Genomic DNA, 19,493 nt, shown 5'->3' on the forward strand with positions numbered 1-19,493 from the left:
GGAAGTCCAAGTTTGGAATTTGTTTCATTATCTGTTTCATGTTTTGTGAAATTTTAACGAATTTTTGATTAAAATCTCAACGATTTCAAAGCGAGCAATGGCAACACTGTACGAAAAAAAAATTATTATCTCCAACGCGGAAGGCTGTGTATGGGAAACAAAGATATATATTTTTAAATATTTTGTGATATTGCCGTTGAATTGAATTTTATGGTTTAAGTGAGAAGAACATGATATTTAACAAATAAAGGTAACACACAAAACGTTAAAAAAATGCCCCTTTGCGCGTAATGTAAAATCTGTAAAAAGCTTTCAGTTTTTTTTTTTTTTATTTTTTATTTTTTTTTTTTTATTTTTTTTTTTGGTGGGCACTCCGCGGACTTGGCTTAGCCACAACTAAGGCCAAAAGTGGTGACCATTTAGGTGGGCCGCATTTGGCTCCTGTGAAGGGAGCATATTTAAGTACCAAATTCGTATGTATGTTTATGTTTTAGTGTATTAGCACAATGACTAAGTATGGTTATTATTATCTAGATAAAGGTGGACGTGGACTATACCGATTAACCGTAATGGTAGACGAGTGCTGCCCACGTCCTCCGTCGCATGTCGCATGTGAAGTGAACATTCAAACTTATGCATATTTAGACACACATTCCGGTAATAAAAATAAAGAGATTCAGACGAATATAATTGACAGAAAAGATAACATTTCACAAATACTTATCCCAGTAAGGGAAATTTCTTTGACAAGTGTGTGTGTGTGTGTGTGTGATTATGGCAAAGCCTCGGGGGCTATCTGCCTAAGAGGAGGGACGCCTTCGTGGAGGACTTTCTAAAGGAAACTGCCTCGTATATACGTTACACATGGAGAAAACCACGAAAACGCCCATGCAGCCAGCCCGTTCGCGGGATTCGAACCTCGGACCGAACTACCAGTGTTCAGCGACTTTACCGCTCGGCCGCTGGTGGGCTCTTTGACAAGAAGACACCAGAAAAGTTGCGTTTAAGAATAATTTTTCTATGATTGGTAATTCCTTTAAACGTCATTTAGATACTGTTATCATTATCTCCTCATCGCAACCAGCCAATACTTTGGCTGAATTTCAATCTAAGTTAGCTAAAATTGATGTTTAAAATACAGAAATCCAAATTACGAATATGCGTTTAACTCGTGCGAAGGATCTTCTGATAGGTTGTGATACACAGGAGCATCAAGAACACCTTAAACATTTAATATCATCTTCTCCAGGTGCCAATATTTCGGCACGTGTACCCAGATCGCATATGGATAGAATTCTTTTATTTGGCATTCCTGTTAATGTAGCTGATGCTGCTATCGAAGATGCTTTTAAGGCGCTCTTGTCGAGAGATACTAATTCAAATGTAAATTTTATCACAAGCTTTAAATGCACAGACAATAGTAAGATTTTCATTCTACAAATAGACAAGCAGTCTTTGACATTACTGGGTCATAAGGGTCGCGTTTATGTTGGATTTCATTCTTGTAGTTTTCGTAAATATATTCGAATTTTAAGATGTTAACCACCATATTCGGAATTGTACAAATTCTTCATTTTGCTCTCATTGCGCTCATACGCATGATAATTTAGTTCCGAACTGTAAAAAGACTCCATCTTGTATTAACTGTTTAAGATCAAATTTAGAAACGCATACACAGTACAACATTTGTCACACTTCTAATTCTTATGCTTGCCCTGTTTTTTAAAAAAGAGTTACGTTCTTAGTTAAGGGCTATGTCTTAAGATAGCAAACTAAATGTTATTGATATATTATTTGTTTGTTTTTCTTTTCTTAGTTTTTGAGAATAATTGTATTTCAAACCGGAACATGTTAATTAGCAGGGCATTTATTCTATAATTAAGATAAATTATTGCCTAGATAAGAATTGATTTAGATAGATAAGAATCATTATAAATAGATAATGTTCTTTGAATTAAATTTTACTGCTCCGTTTTTCGTATTAACTATGAACAATGAAATTTGATTTTTACCATCAGTGTTCTGTAACTTTGCTAGACATTTTAAAATAGCTTCTCTTTTAGTTCCTTTATGAAATTTTTGTCAAATTATGTTTATTCACATATTATGTGCTCTTTGGTTTTGATATATATGCTAGTTCTTTAAATTTAAAATTTCAAAGTCCAAATTTCCAATTACTATGCCTAACTTTCATAGCAATGCTTTTTACATTTCCCCTTCAAGACGTAGTTTTCTTCCCAAATCATTTTTCTTTTTCTAATCGCACGAAGCACCTAGTGCACAAGGCACAATAGTCTTCTTAACAAAAACTTTCATCTTCTTATGACTATCGTTCAATTTAGAACATCTGATCCGCCACCAGCCCTTGGCTGTGGTGCGCTCATAGTGATTTCTTCTTCCGTGGGATGGTATTATCTTGTTCGTTGCCCTACAGGACAGCTTAGGTCAGGAGCCGTCTCTTCGGGTAGAGCTGTGAAGGGGTGAAGCACAGTAACAACCATGCCTACTCCAGGATTCGAACCCGGGCCCTTTGGTATCGCAGTCGGCTCTCCTAACCGCTATACCATTTAGACGGCCGTTTTGTAAATATTTCAAGGCAAAGTACGAATAAATGTTTCAGTTATTTTAGATTTGTTGTAATTATTTTGTGTTAGTAGATTATTAGACAAAACGAGAAGTCATCTAGTAGTTTAGGAATGTTTTCCAGTGTTTTAAGTCAGCGTTTTAAGTCAGCGTTGTTATGCTATAATAATTCAGGTGATGTTTGAGTAATATGAGCACAAACTGTAAATCAAATGTAGCACAATTACAGCAAGGTTTCACACATTTCAGTAAACATCATATTACCAATTTCTCAGATCCTTTAATTGTGGTTAAAACAAAATCTTCTATGCAGTGATTGTAATCATTTTTTTAACCCTCTTAGCGTTATGACTGGCTTTATCCTGTGACCAGAAGTTTTGTTACTTGGCATATATTAGCATATAATTTAAGATATTTTGCTTTGTTACTTTCTTTGATAATGTAAATATCATCTTAATGAATGTAAGTTTATGAAAATATCGATTAAAATAATTATACAAATTAAATTAATAAATGCTGTTTAAATACCGGTCTAAAATCCTGAGCCATTCAGAGGGTTAATTCGATTACCGTTATAAAAATCCCGGTTTTGATTGTAACAAACTGTAATTTTACACAAACGATGTTACAATGCGTGGCGAATATAAAAAGTTATAAACGTGAAATTTCAAAAGAAAGAGGGTCCAATAGTAGCTGTTAGTAATAACAGCTATCCAATATGCAATAATAAGTATGACTGATGTTATATTTAGTGAGATCAAAATCCAACCCTAAAAATGTTTCTTGAAAACTAGAAATCAGAAAGAGCAGATAAGAATTGATGATTGTTCACTAAAGAAGCCCGAAAAGAGCAAAGTTCAGAATGATTACCAATGAACATCCGTCTCATCAAACAGATGTTCTTTTGCCATGTTCTACTGAACGTAACTGCAAAGAATCGATAATTCTCACGGATCATAACACGTAGCCCTGGTGTTCAACCCGTTAGGCAACAAGTAAGCGATAAAATAATTTACAGATTTTATGTCAATTTATTCTATTATCTATCCATCTTTATTCTATCATCCATTTATTCTGTCTAAATTACTTTCTTAATTTAGAACATAGCACATTAGAGCAATATTCAAACGCTTTTCTGTAAAACTTCTTATAATAATGTGATAATAAAAATTATATAAATCATGAATGATCATCAAATTCAATTAAAATACTGTTAAACTTTGAAGAATGCGAACCTGAACTATGAGGCGTTTTTTTTTCAATAAATATATTAGAAAATAGTTTTTAGATTTAAGACGGTTTGAAAAATTCGTTCGTCGCAGAGTATTATAATAAGAAAATATATATGCGTTACTTAATTATAATTTTAATTAATTATATTCTTTTATAATTATAATAAGGAAATATATATGTGGTTAAAATAGGTATCGACAGTCAAAGATCAACGGATTCATTCTTACAAGAGGGTATAAATTTTAATGTCGATAATTCCAGTATGACAAATAATGTACAGGTATTGTCTTTTTTCGTGGTTTTCTTTATGGTTATACATGGAGCCTTTTTTAATAAATATATTAGAAAATATTTTTAAGATTTAAGGCGGTTTGAAAAATTCTTTAGACTAAAGCTGAGTGTTAAAATCTCTCAACAGAGTATTATAATAAGGAAATATATATGCGGTACTTATTTAAAATGTATGCCAATATAGGTATTCTAGGTATTGACAGTCAAAAATCAACACATTCATTTTTACCAAGAGGATATAAATTTTGATGTCGATAATTCCAGTATGATTTATAATGTACATTCTATTTTCTTTTCTTCATGGTTTTCTTCGTGGCAATACATGGAGTCCTTTTTAATAAATATGTCAAAAAATATTTTTGAGATTTAAGACGGCTTGAAAAACTCCTTAGACTAAAGCTGAGTGTTTATGGAACTATATGTGCTATTTATTTCACATATGTTAATATAATATCGACAGCCAAAAACATAGATTCATCTTTCAGCCAAGAGGATATAAATTTTGATGCCGATAATTCTAGTATGATAGCATTGCACATGTGTTGTCTTTTCTTATGCTTTTCTTTGTAACATCTCCTTTTGTCTAACTTATACGAGAGTAAGAATTCACCATATTATATATATAATATACAGTTCCTTATATATGAATTAACTAACTCTTGATAGTTACTAGTAAGGCTCATAATTAAAAGCAATATTAGTAGAAAAAGTTCAGAGAAACAGAAGTTAAACATGTTTTTCTACATAACCTCTTTATTGTTAAAAAGCTCAGCTGTACTGATTTAAAATTAGCAACGAGTTAATCAAATGAAATGGATTTTTAAGAACGCTAAATAATTTCATATTTTGACAGATGATTATTCAAATGATTATTCAAAAACTTTGTTTGAAATTCGAATCGTAGTACATAACTAAGTATATACATATCAGAAAATATATTTAGTAGAGTGACTATAATATAACTGTAGTTCGCAGCAGGTATATAAACTTCAAATATATTGAATGAAAATATTTATAAAGCTACTTATTTTACATTGCGTAACATGGTCTGTTTCTTTAGAGTTCGTTTTGCGCCATTTTAGTTTTACAAAGATCCGTATTAGTATATTTGTTTCGCAACCGAAAAGGAACTGAAGAGGGTTTTCTTTTTTCTGTATGTAGCAAAACTAATGCTCAGAGTTTTATTTTGGGCACACACTGCAGAACAAAATTACTTTAAACTCTGTAAGAGCACTTAAGCTTAGAGTAGTTTTGGAAAAGAAAGAATGGATAATTAAATATCAATCGCACTGTTCTATTTGAGGTCTTTCCTAACAAGCGGATAGAATAAACACTTTAATCTCCGATAATAAACAGGATGACACAGAAGTTACACACGTAGAGAACCGAGAAAGAAAAATGCAGGGAAAAATGTTAATAGGTCGTTCTGTCCTGCTCCTTAAACTTTTGCATCTTCCACCTCCAAGCCTTCAACGATACGGCTAAAAGAAGATCCATACGATCTCTAATTTTTCCAATAGGTTGTATTATCAGGTTTGAATGGTCAAATTACACTTCAGATATTATTTTTTACACTGAAGATATTTTCAAATTTTCTTCACTAATGTCCAAAATTGCCTTTACATGCATGCAATCACTAACTTCTCATAAAATGTGAACTATAATTTTATGAATTTGTAAGGAATAATACATAATATCATAACGCAAACACAAAGAAAAACTTTAAGAGCACTGTATGTGACATAAAGTTGAAGCATGAAACAATACAAATGGTAATAATACGTTACGAGAAGAGTTCAGAGAAAAGAAATGATAACTGAGAAAAACAAATTAAGGCTTTCTACCTTGATACACGTATCACAAAACGTGTTTGCATGCTAGCAATAATGCCGTTAACTATACACTGGGAAATGAAGTTCCATTCCTTCAGCAGTGCGGTTTCAGGGAATTTAAAATTTCTAGGAGGAGAATGTCTCCGTGCAATCTGTAACTGCTTAATTTACCTAAAATCGTAGAAATCTACGACACAGATTCTTTTAATTTAGTTTAGCGGCATATCACTACAAATCATTTGGTAAATATGTTTTCAATGAAACGTCATGACATATCATTTTGTGACTATGTGGTTCACGTAACTTAATAGAAACGTACTGGTTACTATCTTTGCTGCTCGAAATATTGCCTAACAAATATTCTTTTTTTTTTTTTTTTTTTTTTTTTTTTTTACAAATCTCTTCAGAGGCAAGAAATTTTATTCTCAGAATATGCAATTTATTTACAGTCAGTTAATACTGACTACAATATCGGCCTACCTTAATTTTATTCTCAGAATATGCAATTTATTTACAGTCAGTTAATACTGACTACAATATCGGCCTACCTTAATTAGTTTTCGCGCGAGCTTTCATATTCGTGAGACTAAAAGGTCACTGTTTTCCTCTTTTGTAAAGTGTGATACATTTTTTACTGTTCTAAAGTGATTCAAGTAAACAGTATATATGAAAAAGTAAAATTTCTGCAATTTCTTTCCAAGAAGTATGTATTTGATCATCTTGGAAAAAAAATCTGATGTGTACACCACATGACTTCCTTGTACGGAATACTAAATTATACGCATTTTTCTTGCATTTCATTAAAACTTATTGGATTGAATTAAATCTACTTCGCCGACAGCGCATAAACCACAACAGAATAAATGCATTCTTTAAAATTCACTCTATTTGTTTACCATAGCGACACTCTGGCGCTAGGTTCACTTAACAGTATTATATTTCGTTCATATTATAACTCAGAATGCACAAAATTTATATCGTTTAAAGAATTATCTAATCGTTGCCACATGTTCTATTCAAATACTATAATAAAGCTAGAACGATGTATAAAAGAAATTAAGGAAATAAAACAAAAAAGAAACAGTTTTCCACAGACGATTGAGTATTTCTCATTCAATTAATTCAGTTCTCACTTCGCGACGAGGCAAAAATATCTGTATTAAAAATTACGAAGTAAATCTTAAACACTTATTTCCTCGAAAAAATTCCAGAAAGGATTAAGCATGATTTAATTCGCAATAATAAATGAAGGCGTTACCTTTGTTGTTGCGAAGCTAAGTTTCTCTACATTGGCAACAAATCCACTATTCTGCTGTTTCAAATGTAAACAAGCAATGGCCGCCATCAAAAACATTATTACGCTTAGCGGCACTTAAACAACTTTTAAATTGTCGATAATTTTAAAAATATTGCATACAGATTTACTGAAGGCATAAAAACCTCAACCGGAAGATAAGAACAACATAATTCAATCATTTTTAAAGCAAAAAATGTACAATTTACAAACATATAAGAGTAAAGAAACTGTGATCACTGAGCCGGAAAACAGAGAGGATATATATATAAATATATTTATATACGTTTGGTGCGGCCGATTGCAACCAAAATATGAGGTGCACTATGTTGAGTTATGCGAGATACGTACGTACGTACATATGTTCGTATAGACGCCACGAAAAATTCTCTTCAGAATTCATATTAAAGCAGTTTATAATTTTTTTGGAGGAAAAGAGTCTTTTATTCTGCCCTTACGTACAGATAGCACACAAAAGCATCGTTAAATTTTATTCGACAGCGGTCAAAATGGATATTTTCGTTGAAATATGCAGCCTGAAACTTTTCGCGATTACAATACTTCCTTTTTACTTCGTAGAAGGAAGTAAAAAGAGAACTCTGGTGTCTGGATGGAAATTCTACTAACATTTGTATATCTTAAAATGCTGAAAGGAAAAATTGCGAATCTGCTAAAAATGTTCATCAACAGTAACAACAGGCCCACTAGCGGCCGAGCGGTAAAAGGCGCTGAACACTGCTAGTTCGTTCCGGGGTTCGAGTCCCGGCGAACGGGCTGGCTGCATGGGCGTTTTCGTGGCTTTCCCCATGTGTAACGTGGATGACTGACTGACTGATAACTTATAGCCAGAATACCACTGAGATCAGTAGTTTATCTGGCTCAATCAAATTTATGCCGGATGGGCACAATAACATAGAACTATCTTCACATAATGTCCGCAGTAAGGAGGAGAAAGACGGATAAAGAATAGGAAGACCAGCAAAGCAAGAGCTCACAAGCAAGTAACCGGCCCGGTAAAGGCGTGACTAAGTGGGAGTCATAAAATGAGTGTAGAATGTGAATAAAACTAGAGAATTTAAGAACTACACAGTACAATAAATGAGTAAGATACAAAATTAAGAATGCTAATAAACACATTGGGTACATTATTTACAGGTGGGCACTAGGTGGGAAAGTTCGGGTCCCTGATAAGGTGGGCCGCAAGTGGGCGCAGTTTGGCGTCCTCATTCAATATTTCGTAGGTAAAAATATCAAAATTTCTCATATGGTCACAGTTCAGAGCTTTCGTGAAGAATTTCCTGTTGATCTTATTCAGGTGCTCTTCTAGAGTGTCCAGTTTTAAGTCAGAGTGCAGTGTAGCATTGCTCACAAAAAAGTGAGCATGGGTGATAAGCCTTAAGACTTTGTTTTGCATGATTTGAAGTCTTTTTATATCCTCCTTGGTAGCCGTGCACCAGGCCGGCGACGCATAAGTCATCAATGGCCTAATTGCCGTGATATAAACTAGCCTCTTTTTCCTGAGGTCTAAGCTAGAATAATTACTCAATATAGGGATGAGACTATTTACAACAGTGAAAATTTTTCTTCTGAACTCTGTTATATGATCTCCCCATTTTAATCTTTCATTTACGAGCCAGTTTCCCTTAAAAAGACCTCCACGAGGCATCCCTCCCTTTCCGTGTAGTGCCTAAGAGCACGTAATAAAAAAAAATTAAAAAAAAAAAAAAAAAAACAGTAAAGACATTATTACTCGAATTAATAACATGCTTATCAATTCTAATGACTCTATTAATACCATTATTATCATGAATTATTAATATTATTAAATGCCCCGTTAAAAGATTAAGATTTTAAACCTTTTATTGAAAGCAGATGAAAACTTGACTTTCCACATTGGGTATTTGGCACCCTAAGCCAGAGGTTTCCAACCCTATGCCCGTCGATCCTTTAACGTCTGCCCTCCGCTTTGCGATTACAATAAAAATGTTCTAGTTTTCAATAGAATTCTATGTAAAAGTTTTCTCATTTTTAATGAAATAGGAATTGCGTCCAGCGCAGATACCAGCACAGAGAGAAATGCAACCGATCTCTTTTTTCGGTACATGTATTATTAATTCTATCCAACCATAAATTCACCTTGAAAAGTAAATGGTTCCCGCTGTCCAACAGATATTATAGAATGTGCTGTTAGGGACAAAAAGGTTGGGAAGACCTGCCCTAAGCCAAAATCTCTGAGCTCGACTGGGGGCTCGAATTTTAGCGATCTTGCTGGCCGCATGTATATTTTTGTGTTTTACCCCATGTGTAATGTATGTGTATAATAGTCAGTTTTTTTTAAGAAGTCCTTCCCAAAGGCATCCCTTCTCTTAGGCAGATAGCCCTCGAGTGCTTTACCATAACCAGATAAACCGAATCAGAGTTAGATTGTGGTATCTCTCTGTTAAAACTTAGTCAGTGCTCTCAAAATGCACATTCGTTTTCAGTGTGTGTTCCTCCGAAGAATACTCCGACACTTTATTATTCAAAGCATAACAAATTACCTTCCAAAGCAATTTTATACTGATTTTAAGCAATCGCAATCTAGATGAATTTTCGATTGTTTGCTTTGATATTTAATTTTCTGTCATTGTACGCAAGGTTTAGTATTCTAAAAGATCTAAATCACGCAAAAGTGATTCCATAACAAAAGTTCATTATTAAATAAAAAAATGCGAATGATAATTAATATGGGATTTTAAAAATGTAACAGGAAAGAAAAATATCATTTCAAAATTGAGAAAATTACCTAATTTAATAAAACAGTTACATGACATTCCGAAGCATTTAAACGCAAAACAATTAAAATATCACTAAAGAGAAGAAAGAAATTGAGTCTTTAAATCTGGAAATTAAGGATAATGCCTATAAGCAGAATTTCATACACGGTCCTCTTAGAGCATGTATTACTGACCTAATGATTATTGGATTTGGTTTAGTCCCGACTTAGACCAGGAGAAATTAACAAATGACAAGCAAATATTAAAGCTAAATAAAAAAAATCTGATATGTACACCTCATGACTTCCCTGTACGGAATATAAGCATTCTTTTCTGCATTTAATTTAAACTTATTTCCTCGCATTTCATTAGAGCTATATTTCTCCTTCAGTTAGTTCAGCTCTCCTTTCGCAGCAAAGCAAAAATACATAAAAGCTCAAAATATTTTCATTAAAAATTGAAAGGTATAAAAACATAAAAAGTAAAATAGAGTTAAAACAATTAAAAACCAATTTTTAGAATTAAAATTACAGTTTCTAAGCAAAAAAGTAATTCCGCCAGCAGGCAAGAAGGCAGATTTTTCGGTGGACAAACTAAGAGTTTCCTTTTGGTTCCACTCAGCAAAAAGACACTGAAAGTGCAGAAAGACTATACTGCTGAGTTCACTATACTCCTGAGTTTCAAATGTAAACAAATATGGCTGCTATAGTAAAAAAAAAATAGGCTTAGCAACACATAAAGAACTTTTAAATTAGTGATAATTCTAAAACTATTGCATGCAGATTACCTAAAGGCATAAAAATCTTAACCGGAAGATAACAACAATATAATTCAATCATTTTAACACAATTTACCAACACGAAAAAAATCTCTTCTCAATCCATTTTAAATCAGTTTTATAATTCCTTTGGGGAAAAAAAAGAGTCCCTTATTCTGTCCTTACGTCCAGATGTCAAGCAAAAACATCGTTAAATTGCATCCGATAGAGGTCAAATGGATATTTTCGTTGAAATATGGTACCCGGAATATTTTGTGATTACAGTATTTCTTTTACTTCATACAAGGAAGTAAAAATAAATTAAGCTAAATAGTAAACTGAAACTCAGAACATTTCAGTTTATTACTTAGCCTATATAATATATGTTAATATTAATCATACATTTAATTACGTAATTAATTATAGCTCGAAATTCTCTGCAATTTTTGAAAAGGAAATACTGTATGGAAAAAGAACAGGAAAAGATTGGTTTGGTTTATGTGATTACGGCAAAACCTCTAATTCTTGGAGCTAACAGCTCTAATTCTTGAAATAATATAATAATATTCAGTAATATAATATAATTGAATAATATTATTCTTACATTTCTTACTACATTGCTTAGCTTACCGAATGAATGAGGACTAATATACCTATTTTTGAAATAATTCATATCTTTATTTTTTTACAGTATCTCAGTGCTATTTATGATAGTATTTTATATTTAATGAAAACTTATTATTATACACCAACTTTATTTTCAGATCTATTTCTCGACAATCGAAAATGAAAATTTCCTGCATCGTGGCGATAATCGCCTCGATCCTAATATCAGGTATTATTTGCAATGCTTGGTTAAAGTATTAATTAGATACTGATAGTATAAACATATCCATCTCTGTACTTGTACCATTACTCTTTAATGAAATTTCGATTAGAAAAAGGATAAATCAACAGTATTCTTAAAGTTTATTGTTAAATTTTCAGAATTTGAAATGTAAGCAGGTTTTAAAGGATATAAAAAGAATCTTATTATTAATTTCAATATTTTGGTGGGGGCGCGTAGGATGAAAAATAAATAAAAATCCCATCATCCAGCTTTCTCTTAATAAAGGAATTGGCAGAAAAATAACATAGTCTATATTTTCTGTTATTATATCATTAATTATTATTATTAACATAGTCTATATTTCTGTTATTTCTGTTTTACTTATTTTAGCATTCATTATTTTTTAGTGAACAGATAACTATAATATTTTATTTAGTTCTAAGCGATCACAAATGAAATTCTTAGTCATGAAAACCATGTAAAATGGAAAGTACCTATTACAATTAATATTACTATTTCAATATTTACTCTGACAACTAGTTAAAAAAGCATAAATGGTTCGAATATGAAAAATTAACAATAGCAGACAGTTTCTGGTGGAAAAGAGCTTTGTGAATTTTAATAATAAAAGTAAAGAATTTCAACATAATAATTAGGATAACTAAGCAAAGATTTTAATCTCTGATCGCAATTTCCTTTTATTTAACTTATATAGATTGATCTTCCTTGGTAGCATAAACTAGCATCCAAACTCCTGACAGACTTGGTTTGGAGTAATAACAGAGTCTTGAAAAGGATTAGTCCTTAAAAAACCGAAGCCGTCGCTAATATGTACGCTCAAAAGACCAAAACGCCCATCCAGGTTCATTAGCGCACAAAGAGGTGTGAAGATTTCAAATGGCATTCTTTCTACTTCCTAACAAGGAAGCTCCCATTAACCTTTTAGGACAAGCTCTCTGCAATAAACTGGTACAATGTATTTGGGGGGACTACACGTGCTACTGCCTATCCGATCGTTCGTTGCCTTTCTGCCCGGAGTGTCCTCTTATCCAGTTGATCTTTAAAGGGATGGAGGATCCTAACGTCAAGAGGATCTCTCTAAGTGCTGCCGTGTGCGGATGTTTTGGAGGAAATGAATTAAGCGCATTCAGAAAGCTCATGCTATCGGTGAACAATAAAGTGTGAGCTGCTGGTTGCATACTTAACCATAGTGCTGCTTCTTTGAGGGCGAGGGTCTCGGCTTGGAAGACTGAAGCGTGGTTGCTTAGACGGAATTGTGCTTGATAAATTTCTTCATTGTTCGAAAAGACCGTGAACACTGCTCCTACTCGTCCTGAAATTTTTGATCCGCCAGAGAAAATCTCTCTTTGTTGTCCTGAGGGTGGAATTTCCACCAGGGAAGGATGGGTAGATCTCCTGGGTGTTAAGACAGGGGGATCTTGGAAGCTTTCTATGCTGGCATAGGATAGATGTATGTTCTTTAGTGTGAAGATCCTCTTTGTAGTGTAGAAGTCGGTAGACTATCTTTCTAATCCTGCTTTTAAATCGAGTGAGACGGTGCCAACTAGAACATGAAGTGCTGCGGTTGATATGGCGCTATACGCACTGGTGATTTTTAACAGGATTACTCGCTGTATTTGTTGTAGTTTTTGACATATTCTTCCTGTGCCAGTCATCCAGACTGGGCAGCCGTAGAGGATCATGCGTCCAATTGCATTTAGGTATAAATGTTTTAACAGGCGTCCCTTTTGGCTCCATTTGTCTGTGATTATCCTGTTTAGTTTATTGATAATTCGATGCGTCTTATCTCGGACTTTCGTAAGACATGATACCCACGAGAGCTTCTTATCAAGCGTGAATCCTAGGTATTTAATGGTATCCTGGCGTCGCAGTGGATGCCCTTCCCACTTTATGCGTGGTGGATTCGCGTCTATTTTTGAGCCCTTTGAAAAGACTAACATCTGTGTCTCTTCAATACTGAAGCACAGCTTGTTGTCTTGACTCCACTTTGTAAGCAATTTGAGTACTGCGTCTGCTTTACGCTTTATTGTTGTCCCATTGCCTTCATCTATTATGAGTATAATATCGTCGGCGTAAGCTTGTATCTTGGCATTGTCTCCAAAGCTGATGTTTAGCGCTGAATCTGCAATTATGTTCCACAGGATGGGTCTGATATTAGATCCCTTTGTGGTAATTTCATCGTAATATTTATGGCGTCTCTTTTGTAGATCACTTGACGTTCTGTGAGGTAGCTTGTGATCAGTTGGTAAAGATTCTTTGGACATCACCAAGTCTTTTAGTTTTGTTTTGAGCGTAGGGATAGGATAAAGCGAACGGAACATTAGAATTTCGCCTATGGATTTACAGGTTTGGCTCAGTCGCACTACTGCTCTAGCATCACTTCCATCACGGAGCATATTGCGCCTACCCCGCCTTGGGAAAGAGCCAAAAGGAGTCCACTATTAATGCAGAAAGAAAGTAATAGACGATATTATGAGAAAACTGAATCAAAATCATTGATATTCTGTAATCATTTTGTTGTGGAGAAAAAAGCATCAACTTCGTGCAACACAATAACACCTGTCAAAAGTCTGCACACTTCTCTTAGTAATTTTATTAAATCCCAGCGGCTCTTTAAACTAAAAGAGAGGAAACCTACCTTCATTTTTCTTAATTTTTACATTTACAATTTAGATGATTTTTCAGTTTTGAAACACTGTCTTGTCTACTCTCATTTCAGGAGAATGTAAAAATTCTAGGTCATTGTTTAGCGGCTCTAACGAAGAAATAAAAACGAACTGCATCAACAAAGATGTGGATGCTTACTTGGACACTGTGCTGGAAAAGGCGAGAAAGGACCTTCCGGATCCGATGCGATTGCCGCCACGATCCACAGTAGTGGAACTGAGCGATGGTGTTCTGTGGGGTATGTCAACCATCGAAAGAGCAGGCCCTGTGAAAGTGACTTGCGAAGGTTCGAAAATTACAATCAGAGGAAAGCTGACAGCGGAGGAAATCAAGGTAAAGTGTAAAATAGTCTCTTATTCAAAATTTGAAGCTCTTGAAAAGAATCACATTTTCAATGTTAAAATTAATACATAAATATTTTATGTGCAGAAGTATATAAAACTCCATATTATTCAGAAAAGCCATCATACTGACACAGCACTACATTCATTTCTTCATAAGAGAAAGGTCCAATCCTCCAATAAAGTTAAGCTGTTCGTAATGCATGTACAGCACCCCTCAGTGTCACAGAATACAATTAGTAATTATAGCTCAACCTACTAAGAATGTTAAACACAGCGCAGTGCAAAGCTCATCCAAAGAGCGAAGCTTCCACGAAGAACTCAATACTCCGAAGTCGACTCTGAACTAAAAATCTGAGAGGAGATCTTTGATGTGGATAGCATTAGCAACGTTTAGCGGATTCCGCTTTTATTGCTTAACGTGGAGTGGTGACCTGAGGCGCTGGTCATTAGACTTTTAAGGCGAAAAATCGCCACGCCATAGAGGCGGAGCTGAAACATGTTCTACCTCAAGTACGTGAGATAAGAGATTGAAGATTTTCTGAAGGAAAAGCCAATTTTTTTCACAAAGTGAAACTAAAGTATGATTCGTCGAAGCCAGTCACGTGAGAGGTTCCCCCTCCCAAGTACTAACCCAAAGAGATGTATCTTTATTGAAGAAATATGATAAACATTTAAAATAGAAGTTTTGGAGATCTTAAAGTAGTTATGGAGTATTTCAGCGGTAACTTCTGGTATGATAAATTATTCTTCTTCTTCGGCAAACTTCATGAGTGTCACTGCTGCATGAAATTGAGCGACGAACTTCTCTGCCGCGGATTTAGGAGCGCAGATCTTCTCGATGTGAGTGATGTTTCCTCTTTCAAAGGAAATGGCTTCACTGGAGTCATCAGGGACAGCTTGAAGTGGTTTTATTCAACTTCTTGCTGTAGAGTACTTTTAGAAGAAATCTTTTTCTTCTGTAGCTGCGGTTCTTGGGAGTTGTGAAAGGTCATCTTTCACGGGACTAGGAGCTGCTTACGCTGCTGCCCTTCTCATTGGTGCTAGTAGATGGTGATACGAACAAGGAACTACTCACTCAAAGCCACCGAGGTCTCTCTCACCACGTGATTACTACAAGTTTATATAACAATTATAATGATAGTTATTTCTAGCTTCTTTAAATCAAATGATATAATAATAGTTAATATTGTTATTATTATAACTAATTGAAGCTTTAAATCAAAAGATCAGTCACGCCAGTCTGCACTTGCGTGCGTTTGTTAAATAGGGTGGTGACACGGAACACTTAAAATATGATGATATGCTTCAACTTTGAAGCGATGTTTTGCGTTTGAGGAAAGGATAATTACCATAATACCAGGATATAGAATTCTGAAAATTCATGCAATGTAAAAGAATATGAACGAGCATGCCCAACGCTACTGCTTAAAGTGGCCTGTTACATGACATTTATCCTCAACCTTCAATTCTTCTCTCAGAACACGAATTGGAGTGTCTGCCAAGAATCTGTTAACTGTTTTCTCTTAAATATGTAAGGCTAACTTAAAGATTTCTCTAATTTAAACAAGCTTGCTCGGACTTATTTCATTTTCTCTATTGTAACGAAATGCCTCATAAACTTTAACACTACTCAGAACTCTTAACTAAAATATTCATCAGATTTCTAACTTCAGTTTCACAAATTTAAATAACAATCAATAGCCAGTGTTAATTTCGAGATTTCAGCATCTCAAATATTTAAATCTCTGACAATATAAATTTTGGCGACTAACTCGGCTCCATTAAATTAATATTAATCCGAACAGGCACAAAAATCATTTAATACTAATATGTACAAAATCGTCAATTAACACATCGGTGAAAGGAATGACTTTTCTCAGACTTGGGTTCGATTCCACGCCAACGGAATGGCTGCATGAACGTTTTCATGGTTTTCCCCGTGTGTAACAAGCATACGAGTTACTCTTAGACAATCCCCCACGAAGGCAGCCCTCTCTTTAGGCAGATAGCCCTAGCGTGCTTTGCCATAATCAACTAAACAGAACCCAAGCTTCTCAGACTGCTCTCCCCAAGTTAAAGCTTTGTTCGCTATTTAAACTTGGTCGAATGATGGGAGGAGTGTCGTTTTGGATGGGGTCACAAAAGAGTCCTTTATAGGGTAACAATAATTTATTGACAGAATTACAAACAAACATCACAATTAACTTTAAGAAAATTACAGAGCAATACAACCTATCAGGTTCATCACTTGGTTTTTACTGAAGTATTTCTCTGGCTACTCACCAGAGGGCATCCTCGTTGCTACAGTTAGTCTAACAGTTTATATTCGCCGCAGTGTTTATATTAAAGGATTGGTTACAGGTCTAATTTGTATTTTGATGAAAGCCGGCGGAAGAATTGCAATTAAAAGTAACATGTTATAAGGTGTTTCTCCCACTTTCTTGGCATGCCTTCGTGGTGTAGTGGTTCTGCACGCTGGGCCGGTATTCCAGAGGTCAGTGGTTCGATTTCCGGCGAAGGCGTTGTTTATTTTTCATCTTCCTGCTTCCAAAATACCTAATGGCTCTACAGTGGCGCCCAAACTAAAAGGGTGTTGGATGATGATTCTCCTCATCCAGGATTTGGCGATTGGGTCCCCTAAAAACCCCAGTCGCCCTTTAAAAGGGGGAGTATATAAGGTATTCCTCCCGCATTCTTAGCGTGCCTTCGTGGTGTAGCGGTTCTGCACGCTGGGCCGGTATTCCAGAGGTCCGTGGTTCGATTCCTGGCGAAGGCGTCGCTAATTTTTCATCTTGCCTGATGAAAAAAAAAGAAAAAAAAAAAAAAAAAAAAAAACATAATGTCTTTACAATGTTATTTAAACTAAACCATCTACGTAAATATATTGCTTCTCTATTTTCAAACAAATAAACACAAGGATATCAATAACGTATCCTTAATTATTTCTGATATAATTACGTGAAACCCACTGCATATAGAACAAAATCCTAAAGTTACCGTTTATAAGCAACGGATAGCACAGAGGTTGTTCGCATATTTTTTAGACGATTCTGCTTCACTGTAAAAAAATCGACTTCTTGGAAATTTTTATTTTACCTACAGCTATATGTTTGAAAATATAAGTTTTCGTCTGCTACTTGACAGTTTTCCTTTCATGCAAAATGGAGCTTTTAAAGAAGCAGTGGATGGAAGGCTGCGTTTGTTCTCTTTCCAACGAAAGTTATTCGTACCTAGTTATTAAAAAACAACGGTTCATCGATACCTAAAGTTCTTCGATATCTAAAGCCATGGTTCATCGATACCTAAAGCTGCGGTAGGCAATATTGTCAACAAAGAAAGGGGGGAAAAGTCACAGTTTGGATTCAAGTGGAAAATTTGTTTCAAATACATATTCAAGGGGAAAACAGAATATTTCGAATGTTGCAACGGTAAGATCTTTAATTAAAAAAACCGTTAAGTCAAAGAACAGTTGCAAAATCATTAAAATGCTCACTGTGAAGAAAAAACTTCAACCGTAAAGAAAGTCATTAATTCTGCTTTGAATCGTAAAGTGGGGAAAAATATAATGTGGATCGTCTTTCCCCACGACGTATCGCTGAATACAGAGCAGGCTAGAAAAACAATGATCGAGACAAAAATGGAAAAATGTTGTCACAATGAATTAATCTTAGATATATTTAAATGACTGCGATAAAACGAAATGCATTTATTATCATCAAAGAGGAGAAAAGTATCTTGAAACATGGTTCAAAGAATTTAAAGAAAGTTTTTCAAAGGAATTTATGATTTTTGCTGGTTTCTCATATAACGGCAAATTAAAAATAAAGAGAGTGGAGAATGATGTTAAGATCAACCCCACATATTATAAGGAACATATTTTATATCCAACTCATTAATTGCTCTTTACCCATAGTGCCATCAATCAGTAGAACTCCATCAAACAGTCTCATGTCAAAATCAACCGTTAATTTCCTGGAAAAAATGCAACAAGAAACGGGTATCAAGAGATACCCTTCGCTCATACCCATATTAAATTTCCTGATATATCAAACCATAGATTTTTGTGTTTTGGACTTTTAAAAAATGGACCTACAACCAAATGCGGACCTACAATCTTCCTTGGACTTTGGAAAGTTGATCAAGAGGAATGGTTTAAAGCAGGGTTTCTTAAACTTCTTTCAGTCGCAACCTCTTTTTATCACTGAGATTCTTTCGCGACCCCCAGGACCCCATAATATTTAGGAAAATTTTGTGGGACCCCATAAACACTGCGCAAATCCGGCACACGCGTGTGTGAAACTGACAATTTTTTCACTTGTCTGTAATATACTATTGCAGTTTTAGGTTATTAACTTTAATTTCTAATTTTATGTGATAGAACAACGTGAAAATTTTAAATAAGTAACAGAAGAAATGACAGCGTCACGTGCAAAGAAAGTAAAATGAAAGTTTCTATTATAAAAAGAATGCGTTGAAACGTTTTCCTTTTTTCTTTGTCTGTATTGTCTTATATTTATCTATTTTCAGATAATTGTGTAAAAATATTTGACAACTGTAAAATTATTATAATTTAAAGAAATATCAAAACTGCTAAATTTTTGGCGCAACCCATAGTTTAAGAAACGCTAGTTTAAAGTACCGCTTCCGATACTTCAAGAGGCTTTGTTGCCTTGGACATTATAAAAAGATAGTGAAGAATAAGTTATCAAATAGAACCTTTAGAACATAAAACCTTTAGGTAAAACACTTCTTTAAATAAAATGAAAATCGTCTAAAAATTGTGCGAACAGATTCCGCATTTGTAATTTTCACAGTTATGTGAAAAATTGTGCAAAACTCCTGATAAGTATTCAGTTGCCGACTGAACAAAATTTGTGCAACTAAGT

General features: G+C 34.4%; 1 protein-coding gene across 1 annotated transcript in view; it reads left to right on the forward strand.

Annotated features, from left to right (window-relative positions):
- The first annotated feature begins 3,474 nt into the window (after positions 1–3,474).
- LOC118185846 (uncharacterized) overlaps positions 3,475–19,493 on the forward strand; it is a 46,200-nt gene continuing 30,181 nt past the window's right edge. Inside the window, exons 1-3 of the mRNA XM_085819532.1 lie at positions 3,475–3,578; positions 11,511–11,581; positions 14,316–14,596. Of these exons, the coding sequence (XP_085675658.1) occupies positions 11,533–11,581; positions 14,316–14,596 (330 nt within the window). The 5' untranslated portion in view covers positions 3,475–3,578; positions 11,511–11,532. The remainder of the gene's footprint in view (positions 3,579–11,510; positions 11,582–14,315; positions 14,597–19,493) is intronic.

The sequence above is a fragment of the Stegodyphus dumicola genome, chromosome 6 (genome assembly GCF_044657685.1).
Source record: "Stegodyphus dumicola isolate Sdum_Otavi_A_Nest chromosome 6, ASM4465768v1".
Lineage (NCBI taxonomy): Eukaryota > Metazoa > Arthropoda > Arachnida > Araneae > Eresidae > Stegodyphus > Stegodyphus dumicola.